The sequence below is a fragment of the Crassostrea angulata genome, chromosome 7 (assembly GCF_025612915.1).
Source record: "Crassostrea angulata isolate pt1a10 chromosome 7, ASM2561291v2, whole genome shotgun sequence".
In the NCBI taxonomy this organism is placed as follows: Eukaryota; Metazoa; Mollusca; class Bivalvia; order Ostreida; family Ostreidae; genus Magallana; species Magallana angulata.
This window is the reverse complement of record NC_069117.1, coordinates 17,084,531-17,103,818: the sequence shown is the minus strand read 5'-3', so window position 1 is coordinate 17,103,818 and position 19,288 is coordinate 17,084,531. Positions and strand designations below refer to the sequence as shown.

The 19,288-nt window shown below is 33.2% G+C and overlaps 1 protein-coding gene across 2 annotated transcripts; it reads right to left on the bottom strand.

Annotated features, from left to right (window-relative positions):
• Nucleotides 1-364: 364 nt before the first annotated feature.
• On the bottom strand, nucleotides 365-18,388 carry LOC128155571 (valine--tRNA ligase-like). Of its 2 annotated transcripts, none has more exons than XM_052817338.1 (27): nucleotides 18,081-18,388; nucleotides 15,918-15,993; nucleotides 15,485-15,585; nucleotides 15,219-15,346; nucleotides 14,796-14,960; nucleotides 14,531-14,612; nucleotides 14,318-14,437; nucleotides 14,031-14,139; nucleotides 13,637-13,816; nucleotides 13,341-13,465; nucleotides 12,995-13,098; nucleotides 12,766-12,847; nucleotides 12,530-12,606; nucleotides 12,295-12,385; nucleotides 11,953-12,058; nucleotides 11,755-11,825; nucleotides 11,518-11,643; nucleotides 11,311-11,415; nucleotides 11,049-11,117; nucleotides 10,467-10,545; nucleotides 10,239-10,366; nucleotides 9,904-10,059; nucleotides 9,361-9,567; nucleotides 9,005-9,119; nucleotides 1,349-1,521; nucleotides 776-925; nucleotides 365-649 (listed from the first exon to the last, which is right to left on the bottom strand). In XM_052817338.1, exons 1-27 carry the CDS (start codon nucleotides 18,264-18,266, stop codon nucleotides 581-583), a joined length of 3,180 nt encoding a protein of 1,059 aa, XP_052673298.1. In that variant the 5' UTR covers nucleotides 18,267-18,388; the 3' UTR covers nucleotides 365-580. The 2 variants fall into 2 exon arrangements, with proteins under 2 accessions (XP_052673298.1, XP_052673299.1); XM_052817339.1 differs by having other exon boundaries at nucleotides 15,918-15,990.
• Between the last annotated feature and the right edge of the window lie 900 nt (nucleotides 18,389-19,288).

Sequence of the window (19,288 nt, the reverse complement as noted above, 5' to 3'; positions counted from 1 at the left end):
CATGATACCAGTACCAACCTAGTATATATTTTCAAACTACTTTTCACTTCCCCCTAACAAATTTTAATGTAATCAGAAATTTTGGGAACTTGAACTTTTAAATTCATTTAAGCCTGCGTATTGTAAAGCCAAAATCAACTAGATGCACTGATTAATCTTGGCAGGTATGGAGCATCTGCTACCAGTGGTATTAAGACAGATGTCATTTCAGGGTCTTCTGACATCCCCACTCCAAGGTTTCAGTGTTTGTTAATTCTGCAACAGTGTCTATGATTCAGAGCCGGCAATCTGGATGAGCCCTATCCATCATCACCTATCTGGCAGCCATACAGGTGAAATAATTGCAAATTACTGGCAAAACAAATATAAATCCAGACATTTATTATCACAAGCTCTACATTTATGGTTTCTGTTACATTATAACTTGTCCAATCAATCTCCCTCTCCAAATTCAATGTTTTCACTCAGTGTTTGGACCGTGTCCTTGTCTTTCAGTCATTGTACAATAAATAATGGAAAAGGTAACAGGGTGATCACAAATAAAAATGTCAAATAATTGACCAAGTTTTGACATGTTCTTTCATTGTAGCTTAGAGATGGTTGCAATAGCTTCAGTGACTTTCTCCACTTCAATATTGATTTCATTCATCTGCAATCAAAAACTCTTAATATAAAATCTGTTATATACATGTAAATTGATTCATAAATGCAATTATATAACTGAATGACCACAAATTTCTTTTATATCTATTTCTGACATGTCATTCTTTAATACCTTCTCTGTGTTTTGTGTGCGGACTTTTTCTGGCACTTTTTCCTCATACCCTGGAACAGCAGTGGAATCTTGAAGTTTGGTCAACTGTGCCACTAACTTTTCTTTTTTACCCTCCAACTTCACCTTCTCTTTTTCAAAATCAATCAATCCCTAATAAAAAAAAAATCAGAGTTCATAAAATAAAAAGCAGGATTTGATTACCTATTGTTTATCTGTATCCTTTGTGCATAGTATGATTTAATTTTTTTTAATAAAATTCATTCAGTCTCTGCATATACATAACAATTCCATATCAGGTAATTGCATTTCGCAATATCCAAGTTGTAAAACAACTATTGTTACAACTTCATTTAACAAGAACCTTCTAATATATCTTCAAATGGTAGTGCACTTTATTGAATATCAATGTTGCACTGGTAAAACCCAAGTCAAACTGAAAGAACTATGCACTGTTTACCAGTAATAGGGAAATTAAACCTGATATCTAATACTCTGTGGCTGATGAGGCAATAGAGCCCCATTTTGCTGTGTCATGGCTGCATGAATCGGCAGAAATGGAGAATGGTCTCCTACCTTCAGCATGAGATAGGTTTGACAGTTGATGGACACACTCTGAATGGCACAGCCCTCTGGTGGTTCCTGGGTGGTGACTACATGGACAGCACTGGAACTGGTGGTGGCCTGTATCAGAGTCTCGTGGGGCCGTACTATATCTGCTGTCTGGTCATCTGCACACTTGATGTACACTGAAAAAAGATTTATCATTACTATACAATATAGTTTATACCATATCATCTGCAAACAAGTTAGTTAATACTGCACCACTGTGATAAACCAAAAACAAATCAATCTTTACAACACATTTGAAATCTGTACAAATTACTATATTATTGACCACAAAAAAATCGGTCTGTACAATGAGAATGTGATAAACGACAAACAAATAAATCACACAGTACATGTACCAATGCAATACACTTCAAAAAAAAATAAATTAGTCCAGTTCCACAGCAATACACCACAAACAAATAAGAAAGTCCCATACCACAGCAATACACCACAAACAAAAAATCAGTCCAGTACCACAACAATACACCGCATAAATGTACCAATCAAAGAGTAGTGCACTAATGTAAATAACCACATACATGGAACAATCAAAGAGTAGAGTACCACTGTTATACACCACATAAATGTACCAATCAAAGAGTACAGCACTAATGTAATTAACCACATACAATGGAAAGAGTAGAGTACCACTGTTATACACCACATACATGTACCAATCAATGAGTAAAAACCACTGTTATACACTACACCACACCACATTTACAAATAGTATCGCTTTGGAGCCCAAAATATGGTAAACACTACTGTAATACACCACATACATGTACCAATCAAAGAATAGAGCACCACTTTTTTACACTATGGTGATACACTGCATACATGTACCAATCAATGAGAAGAGCACCACTGTTATACATCACATACATGTACCAATCAATGAGTAGAGCACCACTGTTAAACACCAAATACATGAACCAATCAAAGAGTAGAGCACCACTGTTATACATCACATACATGTACCAATCAAGGACTAGACACCACTGTTTTACACCACATACATGAACCAATCAAAGAGTAGAGCACCACTGTTTTACATAACATATATGTGACAATTAATAAGTAAAGCACAACTGTTATTAACCACATACATGTACCAATCAAGGAGTAGAGGACCACTGTTATAAACCACATACATGTACCAATTAATGAGTAGAGCACCACTGTTTTACACTATGGTGATACACTGCATACAAGTACCAATCAATGAGTAGGGCCCCACTGTTAAACACCAAATACATGAACCAATCAAAGAGTAGAGCACCACTGTTTTTACACCACATACATGTACCAATCAATGAGTAGAGCACAATTGTTATACACCACATACATGTACCAATCCATGAGTAGAGCACCACTGTTATAAACCACATACATGTAACAATCAATGAGTAGAACCCCACTGTTTTTACACCACATACATGTACCAATCAATGAGTAAAGCACAACTGTTATAAATCACATACATGTACCACTGTTATACACCACAAACCTATTCCAATCAATGAGAAGAGCTCCACTGTTATACACCACATACATGTACCAATCAATGAGTAGAGCACCACTAGTATACACCACATACATGTACCAATCAATGAGTAGAGCACCACTGTTATACACCACATACATGTACCAATCCATGAGTAGAGCACCACTGTTATAAACCACATACATGTACCAATCAATGAGTAGAGCACCACTATTATACACCACATACATGTACCAATCCATAAGAAAAGCACCACTGTTTTACACCACATACATGTACCAATCAATGAGTAGAGCACCACTGTTATACACCACATACATGTACCAATCAATGAGTAGAGCACCACTATTATACACCACATACATGTACCAATCAATGAGTAGAGAACCACTGTTATAAACCACATACATGTACCAATCAATGAGTAGAGCACCACTGTTATACACAACATACATGTACCAATCAATGAGTAGAGCACCACTGTTATACACCACATACATGTACCAATCAATGAGTAGAGCACCACTATTATACACCAAATACATGTACCAATCAATGAGTAGAGAACCACTGTTATAAACCACATACATGTACCAATCAATGAGTAGAGCACCACTATTATACACCACATACATGTACCAATCAATGAGTAGAGAACCACTGTTATAAACCACATACATGTACCAATCAATGAGTAGAGCACCACTGTTATACACCACATACATGTACCAATCAATGAGTAGAGCACCACTGTTATAAACCACATACATGTACCAATCAATGAGTAGAGCACCACTGTTATACACCACATACATGTACCAATCAATAAGTAGAGCACCACTGTTATACACCACATACATGTACCAATCAATGAGTAGAGCACCACTGTTATACACCACATACATGTACCAATCAATAAGTAGAGCACCACTGTTATACACCACATACATGTACCAATCAATGAGTAGAGCACCACTGTTATACACCACATACATGTACCAATCAATGAGTAAAGCATCACTATTATACATTACAAACAATTCAATACTAGTAGTACAACACACTGTAATAAATCACATATGTATGTATATTAATCAGTTCAGTGATACACCTCATTCACAATTCTGTTTACATGGTTATATTTGGTCAGCATTATTTGAATTAGTTTCATGAGTTTAATTGACCATCAGAAATTTACAAATAATATTGCAAGATATGGTAAATAATAGATTATTAATAATTTGTGAATATTGAAACCAATTTGCACATCATTTTGCAAGAAACATTTTAAACAAACTTGAAAGCTTCTTTTAAATTTTTGAAGTATGAGCTTATCATACATCTACATAAATGCTTTGTGCAGATAACCATCATAATTTAAAATTTTCTGTCTAGATGCCAAGTTGTCATTTGCAATTATCATTTTCAATAAAAAAAAATTGAAATGCAAGATATTAAAATTTTATCAATAAAAAGTTAAAACTGTGTTCACGCTGAAAAAGTTTTACTTTGCCACAAGTCACTGAACATGTACTCTACAATTGTGTGTAAACATTACAATCCCATTATTCTCCCCAACAGCATTAATCATTAAACATGTACTGTAAACACGAACTATACAAAGACATAAAAACCTTACAGTACTTCTGTAAGTCATTAAACATGTACATCAACCAACAAATATTACAAACACATTATATCATCCTCAACTGTGCAAACATGAATTTGTATTGCAACTACATTTTTCAAAAACATTTTTAACTGGGATTTAACTAGCTCTATAATTCCATAATGATAATAGCTGCAGTAAATTCTTCTCATTTATTTATCCTCTAAACCTGTGAAAATTGTGCAGCATTGTTTGATGAATTTTTAATACAAGACACAATGGGACTATAAGGCAAGTTGTATATAATTTATGTTATTTATCAATGCTACTCAAACATGTGTTAGTGTTTGTTCATTAGTGTCATCTCCTAGCTGTCAGGATTTTTGTCTAGTCAGTTGACATCAATATTAACAGCACAGGCTTTTAGTGATCATGAAAGATACTGTATACAAGTAACGTAATTCATCTTGTCAACAGACTTTTCAATTGTGCTAAATATACTTACATGTATATATATATTGTATGATATATTGTATGTGCAAATGAAATTAATATCGATAAAAAAAACAAAAAAAAAAAACATAGGTAATCATAGATTACTAAGCTCACCGAGACGGAGCATCACCCTTATGAGACATCACCTTCATAAGACCACCTTTATCATTTTATATGAAAATCATACTTTATGATCTTGGATATTCATGGATTCTGTTTTGACAAAATATCGTATATCATCTGATAAATTTTTTTTATGATAATCATATGTTAATATGTTAATCAATACAATGATATAAAATTAAATATTGCATCATGTCATATTTCTAATATAATATATATCATATAATAAATAAAATACCGTAATAAACAATAATGAGATTTGATATTGTAACGTATGATATGACATTATATTGTGTTATACCTTATTGTATTTGATCACATAATACAATACCATAAAATATAATACAATATAGTATCACATTACAATATCATATTACATAATACATCATAACACTGAAACATGATATCATATTGTATAATATAGAATGATATTGTATTGAATGACACTGAAACATATTTGATACATTATATGATATTATATCATATAATACAATATAATTTGATTCCAACATTGTATCTTATCAAATGATACAATATTATGTGATATGGTAAAATATTATAAAATACATTATTATATTATACATATTGCATCATATGACACAATAAAATATATTACAATATCATATAATACAATTTCATGTGATATGATAATATATCATATAAACCAATATCATATCATACAATATCGTATGATACAATATTAAATAATATTACAATATCATATAATACAATTTCATGTGATATAATTCTATATTACTGAAACCAATATCATATTATACAATATTGTATGATACAATATTATAGAATATACAATATTGTATCATAGGATACAATATAATATTTTGCAATATCTTATGTAATTGTATCATGTGATAAAATAATAAATTAAAAATACAATATAATATTATACAATATTGTTTCATAATATACAATACTATACATAACAATATCATGATACATAATCATATCATAAAATATCAAAAAAATTGATAAAATATCATATCGTATCGTATAACTTTTTATAATATAACATATGATATCATATTGTATCATATCAAACCATATTGTTTCATATCATACAATACTTTATCATAGGAATCATGTTATATCATTTATCAACAAACACATCTATCTATCAAGCTGGTTTGAGTGAGGTAGGAGATTTCTTTAGCATCCTTGATAATGGATATCAGGCTCTGCTTCTGAAGCAACCTCTGCATTTAATTTATAATAAAGTTAAATCAACTATGCAAGCTATCATCTATAAAACATGTGACCTGTTCCAAAAAACTAAACCTCATCCAGCATCCGAAACCTATGGCTCAGATTCAGCATTCAAGCCCATCAGGTGCATTTGTATCATAAGACGCACCATCCATGCAATTTTTGTGAAGTTTGGACCAGTAATAACTAAGATATCATCATCAGAAGGCACTAGCAATTAAAACCTTAACTTCCTCCAGTATCCGCAACCTATGGCTCAGATTCAGCATCCATGCCTGTCAGGTGCATCTGTATCATAAGACACACCATCCATTCAAGTTTGGTGAAGTTAGGACCAGTAATAACTAAGATTTATTTTTTAGCATCCTTGATAATGGAGATCAAGCTCTGCATCTGAAGCTACCTCTGCGATTCATTCATATTACAGTTAAATCAACTATGCAAGTTTGAAATAGTACTATCATCTATTAAACATGTGACCTGTTCCTAAAAACTTAACTTTATCCAGCATCCGAAACCAGACTATGCATTCAAGCCTGTCAGGTGCATCAGTATCATAAGACACACCATCCATGGAAGTCTGGTGAAGTAAGGACAAGTAATAACTTAGATATCATCATCAGAGGGCACCTGTTTCAAAAACTTTATCTAACCAGCTCTTAAAACCTTAACCTTCTCCAGCATCCGAAACCTATTGCTCAGATTCAGCATTCAAGCTTGTCAGGTGCATCAGTATCATAAGACGCACCATCCATACAAGTTTGGTGAAGTTAGGACCAGTAGTAACTAAGATATAATCATCAGAGGGCACCTGCAACAAAAACTTAACCAGCTCTAAAAACCTTAACCTCTTCCAGCATCCGAAACCTATTGCTCAGATTCAGCATTCAAGCTTGTCAGGTGCATCAGTATCATAAGACGCACCATCCATTCAAGTTTGGTGAAGTTAGGACCAGTAGTAACTAAGATTAATCATCAGAGGGCACCTGCAACAAAAACTTTAACCAGCTATAAAAACCTTAACCTCTTCCAGCATCCAAAACCTATTGCTCAGATTCAGCATTCAAGCTTGTCAGGTGCATCAGTATCATAAGACGCATCATCCATACAAGTTTGGTGAAGTTAGGACCAGTAGTAACTTAGATATTGCTATCAATGGGCACCCGCAACAAAAACTTTAACCTGCTCCAAAAACCTTAACCTCCTCCAGCATCCGAAACCTATAGCTCAGATTCAGCACTCAAGCCTGTCTGGTGCATCAGTATCATAAGGCACACCATCCGTGCAAGTTTGGTGAAGTACAGACCAGCAGTAACTAAGATACTGCTATCAAAGGGCACCTGCAACAAAAACTTTAACCTGGTCCAACAACCTTAACCTCCTCCAGCATCTGAAATTTAGGACCCAGATTCAGCATCCAAGTCTTTCAAGTCCATAAGTAGGTCCAGATGCATCATCCATGCAAGTTTGGTGAAGATAGGACAAGTAATAGCTTAGATACAGGACCTGCAACAAAAACTTTAACCAGGTCCGGACGCCGACGCCGACGCCACCGCCGACGCCGAGGCCGAGGGTATAGCATAAGCTCTCCTTGACTTCGTCTCGGTGAGCTAAAAAAAGGTCACGTAATTCAAAGGCTCTGTTTCATGTATTCTTACACGTTCCACCCATCCAACAATTGCTTTGTATTGTGTATTGTAGATAAATCAACTGTCTAAAATTCATAGTTTTTATTTGCAGACCTGGAGCATGTAGTTGGAGAGAAATAGATCATTCATAAATGTTAAATAATGAAAGAAAGAGTGAGCAAGCTCACATACCCCACGCTTCCCTGTCACTTGAAAATGATACACATAATGAATGGCAGGGTATGCATTAAATACATAAAATAATTTGATAATAGCATAAAATGTTCATTACTATATATCACAGGGCCAAATTCTAAGTTTAAAAGGGCTGTAAAAAGGAATTGTAAATACCCGGTACCTGAAAAATGTACATCTGCACAGTGTGTTCTAAGAGGAATTGAGCTTATGAAAAACAGGACTGACTGACTGATGAACCAGTCAAAAACATTATACCCTAGGCAACTTCATTGCATGGTGCATAATTAAACTGTACTTTCAGTGCTTCACATCCTATTTCATAAGTTTTATCTGTATTTCATAAATTTTTTATGTTTGTTTGGAGAAATGGTTAAGAACATAAATGATATTGACAAATTATTTGAACAAACCACATATTGCATTTCCAAAGGTTTTTAGAAAGACTTTTACCCCCTGCAGGACCTTTTTTCTAATAAATGCCATTTTGCTTCACCTAAGTCAAAGGATAAGGCTCATGAGCATCATATGTGCCTGGAATGAGTGCATGAAAATTCCTTAGTTTAGTTATGAATTGATAGTTCCATTTCCATAATGATATGATGTGGACCTAGGTCAAGCAACTTTTTGTTAGGATATGGATACACATACAAGTTGTGAGCCGCCTTTGATACAGAGATGCTATATCTTAGTTAAAAATTGGACAAAACAATATCTTCATGATAATGAGGTGACCTTGACCTTTGTCAGACTTACAATCTATATAATTTTAAGGTTATAAGTGATTGAAAATGTACAATATGTTACACATGTTTGTGCATAAGAAAGCATTATCTTACCCTCTGCTTTGTCTTTTCCAGTAAGTAAATAGTCAGATCTCGTAGAACGTAGAGACTTCACAATGTTTTGTACAAACTCCACCTCCCCTTCAACTTTTGTATTTCTGAAGGAGTACTGTAACAAAATGTTCATGAATCTAAATCAAATGCACATTAAAATGAATAATTTTATATTTGGAGAACATATAGACAAGCCATGTGTGGATCTAGAGAGGGTCCCCAGAAAATTTAAACTTAGTGAATTCCCTTATCAAATTATTAACATTACTGAAAATAGGCCTTTGAACACCCCCCCCCCCACACACACACACCACCACCACCACATGCAAGCATTGTTGCCTATTAAATATACTCACATTCTTTGCCTCAGGGTAGGAGGTTACACACAGGCTGGGTGGGCAGCCCTCTGTTCTCCGTGGTAACCGCTGGTAGAGCTCTTCTGTAATGAAGGGCATGAAAGGATGCAGCAGTCTTAAGCCTCCATCAAGACATGTGTACAAAATATTTCTGGTGACTTTCTTGGCTTCTTCATCTGATCCATAGATCACAGGCTTCATGTACTCCTGTAAAATAAATATATTAGACTGTTATCATGTTCAAATCTTTCTAACAAAAATTCTTTGCATCCTTATTGTGTATCACCATAATAACTTGTGTCCCAAATTAAACCATTATTATGAGATATATTGCTCATATAAATGTAGTGTTTTTTTATATGATTTTTATGTATGTTTATTATAATATTTTATCTCTCTCTCTCTCTCTCTCTCTCTCTCTCTCTCTCTCTCTCTCTCTCTCTCTCTCTCTCTCTCTCTCTCTCTCTATGTGTGTACCAGTTTTTCAAAGAAAATATATAAAATATGTTTTTAATTAAGAAATTATTTCCAGTGAGTACTCACCAGATACCAGTCACAGAGTTCATACAACCAGAAGTTATAGCATGCTGTAGTGGCTGATTGGAAGTCATAATTCTCAAATCCTGTGTTTGATAGTTCTACAGCAAGGCTGAGACGGCTCACGATCCAAACATCCATTTCCTTCTCTTTGCCACTAAACTGTAACAGAATATAACTACATCTGATATTGTTCTTTAAACTTTAGTGCACTAGCACCTGTATGTACTAAATAATCTATAACTGTATGAACAACTTCATACATTTCCCCATTATGGTTTCCCACAAAAATTGAGATTGAGAAAAAACTGATAAAAAACAATGTTAATGTAAGTCCTCACCTGAAAAGAGGTATCAGGTTTGAAATCCTGACCTAATGCTGTCAATGCAAACTTTGTTGCATTCCAAAGTTTATTGCAAAAAAATCTGTAACCCTGTACCCGAAGCACATCCAGATTTATATCCCGACCTAAACCAAACGAAAAATATACAATGTACTTCAGTAGATTTAACACTTTGAAATAAACTCATCATGCTTTCCAAATTATAAGTAGTTTGTAAGTTTATACCTTGTGAAGTATAAGCCACCAAGGCAAAACGGAGGGCATCTGTTCCACATTCTGGTATTCCTTGTGGATAATCTGCTTTCTGGGAAATATACAGTTTCTTTGTTATTTGATAATAAATGTAACATTGAATCAAACTTATATCAATTGTAACATGTAAATTTTATTATAAATAAGAAAATTAGAATTTCAATCAATCTGCCTTACATACTTCATTTGTATTATTGAACCGAAAGATTAAAAATAATTCCTAAAATTCTTATCTAAAACTGATTTCTAATCTACAGTTGATTTCCTCAAATCCACACCTTTTCTCCAAATTAATTCTATTCTTTAATTGATTTCTCCCATTTCTCAACAACTGAGTCTCCTATACTCCTTATCTTACATCTTAAGTTCCTTTTTCTATAGGTGATTTCATTCCTCAATTTCTCATCTACAACTCTATCTGTTTAGTCCTATCCACAACTCTATTTGTTTAGTCCTATGTCCACAACTAATTCCTCTCAACTTTAACTATTTGTTTAGTCCTATCTACAACTGAATTATCCAATATATCTCTCTATTTTGATCTATAAATTTTACCTGTCCTGCCTTGGCTTTTTCAACCTCCTTTCCTTCCAAATTTCCATCCAGTAAACGCTCATGCAATTCCTTTAATCAAAATTTTTTCTTGCATTTATAAAAACATATTTTTGAACCTATAGATAAAATTAATTTTTTACCATAAGATTATTGCAATTATAAATTTGTACATATATTTTGACAATTACATCCAAAAATAATTTCCACTGGTATTCTTTAGCAAATGTAATTAAGTATTCATAAATGTCCACCAATCTCATACCTCCAGTGTTATGCCATAGATGACATCCAGGGGATCTATAACATTACCAAGGGACTTTGACATCTTTCTTCCATGAGCATCTCTGACCATGGCATGTAAGTACACCTACAACACATTACCAATTTCTTTTATTTTACTTTAAAACTTTGATGTTTGTAGTTTTCTTATTTGAAACCAGGGTTGTATGCTATGTGAAATGAGATTCACCTCTTGGAATGGGAGTTTTCCCATCAGCTGCTGTCCCATCATCACCATCCTGGCCACCCAGAAGAAGAGAATATCATGTCCCGTCTCCAACAGAGTTCCAGGGTAGAAGGCTTCCAACTCTACTGTCTAAAGAGTGTAGGAATAACAAGTGTGAGAATTATGGGAGAGTACCCTAGAAAAAACATTTATTAACCAGGAGATAGTTTTTTTAAATAGGAGAAATTCAAGAACTTGTACATTGTCAGGCCATCCAAATATGGAGAAAGGAAATATGCCAGAGGAAAACCATGTGTCCAGTACATCCTCATCTGCAACAAAAAGAGAAATATTCATAGGGGTTTTTTTGTGGGTTTTTTTTAAAAATCAACTTTACATCTTAATATGCATGTAAAGCAATGAATAATACAGATCTTCTTCCAAAGGTTTTCTACTGACCTTGTTTTAGAGATATTTTGTCCTTGGGGACGTTGAATCTGGCTGCAGCTTTTTCCTTTGCTTCCTCTTCATCTCTCCCCGACACCCAATACTTGTCATCTGTATCCTAGCAAATAAGGTAAAAACACACAATATTGCAGCCAAACACTGTCAACAATTGTTGATTATACATGCTTGACATAGTGAAATCTATTAGTAAGGGAGATCACTTCAACATTTAAAATGAAAAATACTGCAATCCATCTCCTAGATCTTTCGGCTACAACACAGTATATACAAAATATTGAAATATTCTAGGATGCTTTTTATTCCTTAATACCTGTACATGGTGATTGTACGTACCTCTCCTGATGGTACAGAGGGATCCTCCACTTTCACAAAATAGGCCGGAATTCTGTGTCCCCACCACAGCTGTCGAGATATACACCAATCTCTATAAGGTAACAAATATTATATCAAAATGTGTAACGGTAAATAAGATACAAGAAGAGGTAAAACAAAACAGCTTACCAAGGTTTTTTTCCTCTTTCAAATTCATGATTTTCATTTTCATGCAGCATCTCTAATCTTATCTTACCTATTGTTTTCCAACCAGTTGTACCATGTTTTCTTGTGCATCTCTGGTATAATTTTGAGTTCTCCATTTCTCACAACCTACAAGAAATATAAGGGTACTTAAAATTTGTCGAATATAAAAATATATAATCCCTTTATTTGCTTTTATTTAGAATTTAAATTTCCTTATGTTTATCATTCAGACTTTCGTCGCATGTTTTTAACTCCCTATCCCCAGAAAAAGATTGTGTCTTTCACCTTTACTGCATCTTCAGACATCTTCTCCATCTTCACATACCACTGGGGCTTCAATAAGGGCTCAATGATGTCTTTAGATCGACTGAAATAAAAAGGGACCAAATCATATCATTTAGTTTTTTTCTCCTGTATATGCAATAATCTTTAAGAAAAAAAACAAAAAACTAATCCTTCTTATAGAGTGTTATGATAAATATAACTTTTTTATAAAGCCTATGAGGATTCTGACCTGCAGGTTGGTACCACCATAGGATTGTCCTTTGTTTCTATGTAGAGACCCTTCTGTTTCAGAGCCTGTAGGACAGCCTTTCTGGCCTGGAACCTCTTCATTCCCTGTAGATAAAACAACAATATTAAATCTTAATGACATCAAGTTCATTTATTTTCTTCCAAAATTATTAAACCACTATCTTACTTATTAAATAATAAATTTTCAGTGTTGTTTAATGATCAGTTACACGAAATTAGCATTCATTCAAATTTGTTTCTTAATAAAACAACTAAAGATTGCTCATTAATTCATAATGGAAGAATTTGTTGTTCGTATAATGTGTATTTTTATGACTTAAGCTTACAGAAAATTCTCCACAGTCATTTGTAATGTTTCCATTGTCATCAATAATGGTAATAAATGGCAAGTTATGTCTCACACCGACTTCATAATCATTCACATCATGGGCGGGTGTGATTTTTACAGCACCTTAAAATGAAACATTTATTTGTTAATTTACAAACCCTAAGTCACAGCGATCTGTATTTCAAATTACAAGGTTATGTATTAATGAAGAATACAATGTTCATTATCAAACTTCTTCAGATGAAAGAATCATAAATAATCACTTCAACTGTCTGAAATGATGACTTTCTTTACCTGTTCCGAACGCCATGTCCACAAAGCTATCCGCCACAATCGGGAGAACTCTGTCCACCAGTGGGTGTCGCACTGTCTTTCCGTGTAGATGTTTATAACGATCATCGTCTGGATGTACCGCCACAGCTGTGTCTCCCAACATGGTCTCAATACGAGTGGTGGCTACAATGATCTTCTCATCTGCCAATGAAATAATAACACCAATAATCCACTGCTGTTACTGGTATAAAACTACATGTATCTATAAGCAAACCCATAACATCATGACAGCATTCATAATATAAGGTTTAAAGTCAATTTAACTGTAAAATTTCTGCTTATTTTCAAAACAATGGATATTCTGTATGACATGTATGTATATCATTATGCTGTATCCTACATTTTACTGCATTACCTGATCCTTCCACAGGATAAGCGAAAGACACCAGCACTCCAAACTCTACTTTCTCTTTGTAGCCAGGTACAGCAAGCATGGTTTTGCCATTTAATTCTTTTTTCTCCACCTACACGTACAGATATCAACTGGTTTACATCAGTAACAAAATAAACATTTCTTCAATATTTCATCCAACCTATTTTGCAATTCCAAAAAAACATCAAGTTACAAGAATAATGATTATGTTTATGATAATTTTAATACAGTTTGAGATTTTCTTTAAAATGATTATTATGCATATTTACCTCAATATCAGATATGGCAGAATTCAGAGCACACGACCAGTTCACGAGTCGTACACTTCTGTAGATGAATCCATCATCGTGTAATCGGACAAATGATTCAGTTACAGCACGATACAATTTCTGCAATGTGATATAAGTCAACATTTAAAGTTATTCACCATTAATAATAATAGGTAAATTTTGAAAAATATACTTGATAAATTCAACACTTACTGGGTCCATTGTAAAGCAAGCTCTATCCCAGTCATAAGATCCTCCCAACTTTTTAAGCTGATGATAAATTCTATCTCCTTTTCTGAAACATTGAAAACAAACATTCAGAAAATGCATTGTCAAATTTATACATAGAATTATTTAACATTTTTTTTAAATCTATTTCTTTGAGAGTGAGACAAAAAATCTAATTTGAGTCTTGGGTAAATCTAATTAAAGACATAATCCCTGGGTACGATTTTGTTATCACCCAGCATGGACCTACTCATTTTTCCACTTCCACACATGCTCCACAAATGCCTCCCTCCCGAGGTCATGTCTGGACTTTCCCATCTCTCGCTTCAACTTTTTCTCCACCACGACTTGTGTGGCAATACCAGCGTGGTCACAACCTGGGTTCCACAAAACAACTTTTCCTTTCATTCTCTGCCTGCAAGGTTATACATATTATCAGGAGTTATTTTAGATCTTATAATTAAATTTTGAACTTCATAGATGGAAAAAATATTTTGAATTATTACTGTATGACAGTGTTACAACTCTGAATCATTGATTAAGTTTTCATATGATTGAGATTGAGATTATATAAGACAGAAAATGTAAACTTTCAGTCATAGCTAGACTCCAGATTGTAACAAGTTACTATTTGGTGGTTTTTTGGTTTGTTTGGGTTTTTTTTTTTTTTTACCATCGAGCAATACAATCCTCCACAGCATTAGTAAGGGCATGACCTAAATGCAGGGACCCAGTCACATTAGGAGGTGGAATAACCATCATAAACTTCTCTTCAGGCTTCAACTTTGTCAGGTCTCTGCCCTGAATATAAACAACAAAATACCATAATCATACATGTACCAAAACTGTGGCCATATTTACATGTGTACACTATAGAAATCCTTAATATAATTTCAAGGCTAAAGATTGACTGGTTCCTATTTCTGGCTGGTACCTTACCCCATACTCTGGTTTGAAGAACCCAGACTGGACCCACCAGTCATACCAAGCTGCCTCCACATACTGGGGACTGTAGGCGTCTGGCATGGAAGCTTTGACATCTGAAACATAAATCAGAAAATTGCTATTTTAGGAAAGAATAAATATGAAATTATGATTTGTCTTATCGGTAATAAAATCCTTCAAACCAAGATTAAATTTCCTGTTACATGTAACTGCTTTTCTGAGTGATAATTATTGTAACATAGACTTAAGGCAAAAATAGATCTACATGTAATATTTAGATTCTCTATAATAAAATACCTGCACACCACATTATTCATGTATTTTTTAGCTTGAAAGCTTTATGATTTATTTATTTTAGCCCTTAAGTAATATCACATTTGCCTTTTTCATGTACAAATTTACAGTGATGTCCTTAATTAAAACATACCCTTCTTTTCTCCAGGCTTTGTAGGAATATCATAAGTCACTTTTACTTTTTCTTTTCCTGTGTCTTTCTTTTTCTGCTTGATTAAAAAAAATACAATGAATTTAAAAAGACAGTTTTTTTAAATCAAATTTTTAAAAAATTAATCAGTACCGGTAAATTGATTAAATGTTATTTTATAAATGTACAATATCATATACAATATTCATCATGTATATGGCATATATGGTTACAAAACTCACCTATAAAACTACAAGTATTTTCATTCAAAAAATAAAATAAGATATTTCTTTCAACTAAAAGTATATATAACGTACTGCATTGATAACTATAATAATAAAACAAATTACTTGTAGGTAATTTATATTTAAAGTCCAAGCCCTGATTGACTTTGATATGAAGAGCTATAAAAAGAAACTATGAATTAAAAAAATAAAATTGAACTTACTCATTAGAGAGAAATTACCCCTGATCAAAAATGCTTTAATTATATGTAAATAGCATGCAAGGACATTTATTGTGGTTCATTAGAACCTTACTGTCCCGAATTTTTATCTTTGAGGTGAGCTAATCGCAACTTGAAGACTTTTTAAACACAGGCATGTCACATTTATTTAATAGTTTATTTAGTTTGCTTGATATTCAGCTCTTCTAATTCATCATGGAGATACCTTAGTCAAATAATGATGCCAGGCTAGCTGTTTTTAATATATTCTCGTTATCAGTGACAGAAAAAAATCAACCAATTTTTTCTTTAAATCCCACCGATACACAATATATTTTTGTCTTCCTTTTAAAATCTTGCGATGGTGTTTAGCAATACAGGAATTCCTGCATGGTTTGGACTGAGAAATCAATAAATCCAATCATAAAAAGACATTGATTATGTAATAGCAAATCATGTGACATAACCATGCAAATGTATACTGTCTGCAAACAGCTTATTATTTAATTTAACACCAACCCGCCGGGCCTATATGCCACTGTATATACCCATGTACAAAATGAAAGTAGCCATAATTATAATTCTTTGGTGATTATGTTGGCATTATTAAACTACAATGTATACCTTACACAGAATCAAAAGGATAGAGAACAAACAATTTAAACACATTGGAAATAAATCACATCAATCCTGTGAGATCCTATATATATAATTACGTATATGAAAAACATATTTATTATTTTATCAATAATCCAATATCTATCATGAAATATGAATAATCTGATAGGAATTAAATTCAACATTAGATTTTTAAAGTCTTACCACCTGGATTGATATCAATTTATAGCAAACTTATGTCATGTTTAAAATCATCCATGTACACCTACGATATTTAAGCCATCAGAACTTTCCTGTGATTTGCATTGATTAATAATTTTTCACAGGCTGGGGATGATTTGATATTATAAAACTGATTGATTTGATATTATAAATAATTATTGCATATTAAGATTACATTTTATAATACATATATAATGTAAATTCTTTAGTAAGAAACACTTACGAAAACCATAAAAATCACAATTTTTATTGATTCTATTCTATTGAACATATCAAGCATATGTATCTTCCAGGTTATGAAATTCTACATGTTAATAGTAATTAATGCATGAGAGGTCATCTATAATCATAAATACCGTTGTGCCTAAACCACATCCATTCACTAGTAGGAAAAAATCCAGATTATCTGTTCTGAAATGCCCCCACCCATACCGCTTCAGGTTTCAATACAGAACCAAAAATAGAAAGTCTACAGGGATTTTGCATTTCAAACAATATATAAAATACATTAAAAAATTATTCTTAGAACTTCTGAATGCAGGAAAGATGTAAACATTTCCCATTTTGAATCTCTTTACGGTGTTTGTTTTTGTTCTTGTGAAATTCTCCAGGTTAAACAAATCATGTTTCAATTAATAAATGTTGAATTTTTTTCCTTAAATTAACGATTTGGATTCTACCTCATTAACAGTTGTGTTTATTTCAATTAAAAATCAACTAAAAGTGATGGAAGCAATAACTTGGAACAGACGATAAATAGCACAATCAATTGAACACTCATCTGTTGACCATTTTACTGTCTTTTAAACAACTTGACAGCTGTCAATTTTTCTTACTGGATTAAATGAAATTAAACAATTTGATTATCGTACTAAGTATACCTCTCCCTCCTTTTTCGTCTGTTGTTTCTGAGCTGCTAGTTTCTCTTGCTTGGCTTGAAACTTTGCCAGCTTTTCTTGCTTTGCTTTCTCTTTCTTCAGTTCCTTCTCACTCTTGACACGTGGTAGCGAGTCACCACCCGCCTCCTGGGGTGTGCTGGTATCCCCAGCCTTGTCACTGTCAGCCATTGGGTTGTAATCAAACTCTAGATATGAAACCGACAGAAAAATTCACATATAATTATGAGGAAACAAATATCATTACATATGATTGCATCAACCACCCCGGCTCTCCCAGATGCCCGAAAGTATTTTTGGAATGTAGAGCCCGATCAAAAATATAATCTTTTTTTTTGGCTCGCCAGGATCACCTTCAAAGGACCCCCCCCCCCCCTTTCCTCTGGGACAAAATAATATATTTTCGACATCAGAAATTCCAATTCTGATTTTAAAAAACAGACATTTTCCAAGCTAATATCAAAAATAGATTTGATACCAAGAAAATTATTTTCTTATATCAAAAATTCGATTTTCTGATATATTTTCTATAAAAAAAAAATCTTAAAATGGCGAAGAATCTTCTCATAATAAATTAATACTGCTTAATTAACCCCAAGAATTTTTTCTTAAAGGGCATTTGAGGCATTTTCTGAAATTAAAAAATAATTTTTAGATATCAGAAATTCAAACCGATTTTTTGTGATCCCAAAATATATTTTTATGAAAACAGGAATTCAAATAAAATATGGCAAATGAATTTCACATATCTAATGAATACTCTCTTGATCCAAAATAGAATCGCTGAACAACAGAGCCCGATTTGAGGTCTAAAGGTAGAATTTTTTATTTGAACTTTGTGATTTATCTAATGTAAGAAAGTTAAAAGTGTTCTTGATAATTCTGATGTTATTCATTGAAAGCATTAACTGTTCCCCTGTTTAATGCCATCATTTTCCTTGCGATCATCTCAATTCACAGCGAATTGCAGAGAAAGCAGTGCTAATCATTCTACATGCGGACGAACTTGCCTACGAAAGACGAATAGGGCCACCAAAAAAATATTTTTATCTCGTAATTACGAGAAAAGATCTCGTTATTACGAGTTAACTATCTCGTAATTACGAGAAACGATCTTGTTATAACGAGAAAAGATCTCGTCTCGTAATTACGAGTTAATTATCTCGTTATTATATACGAATTAATCATCTCGG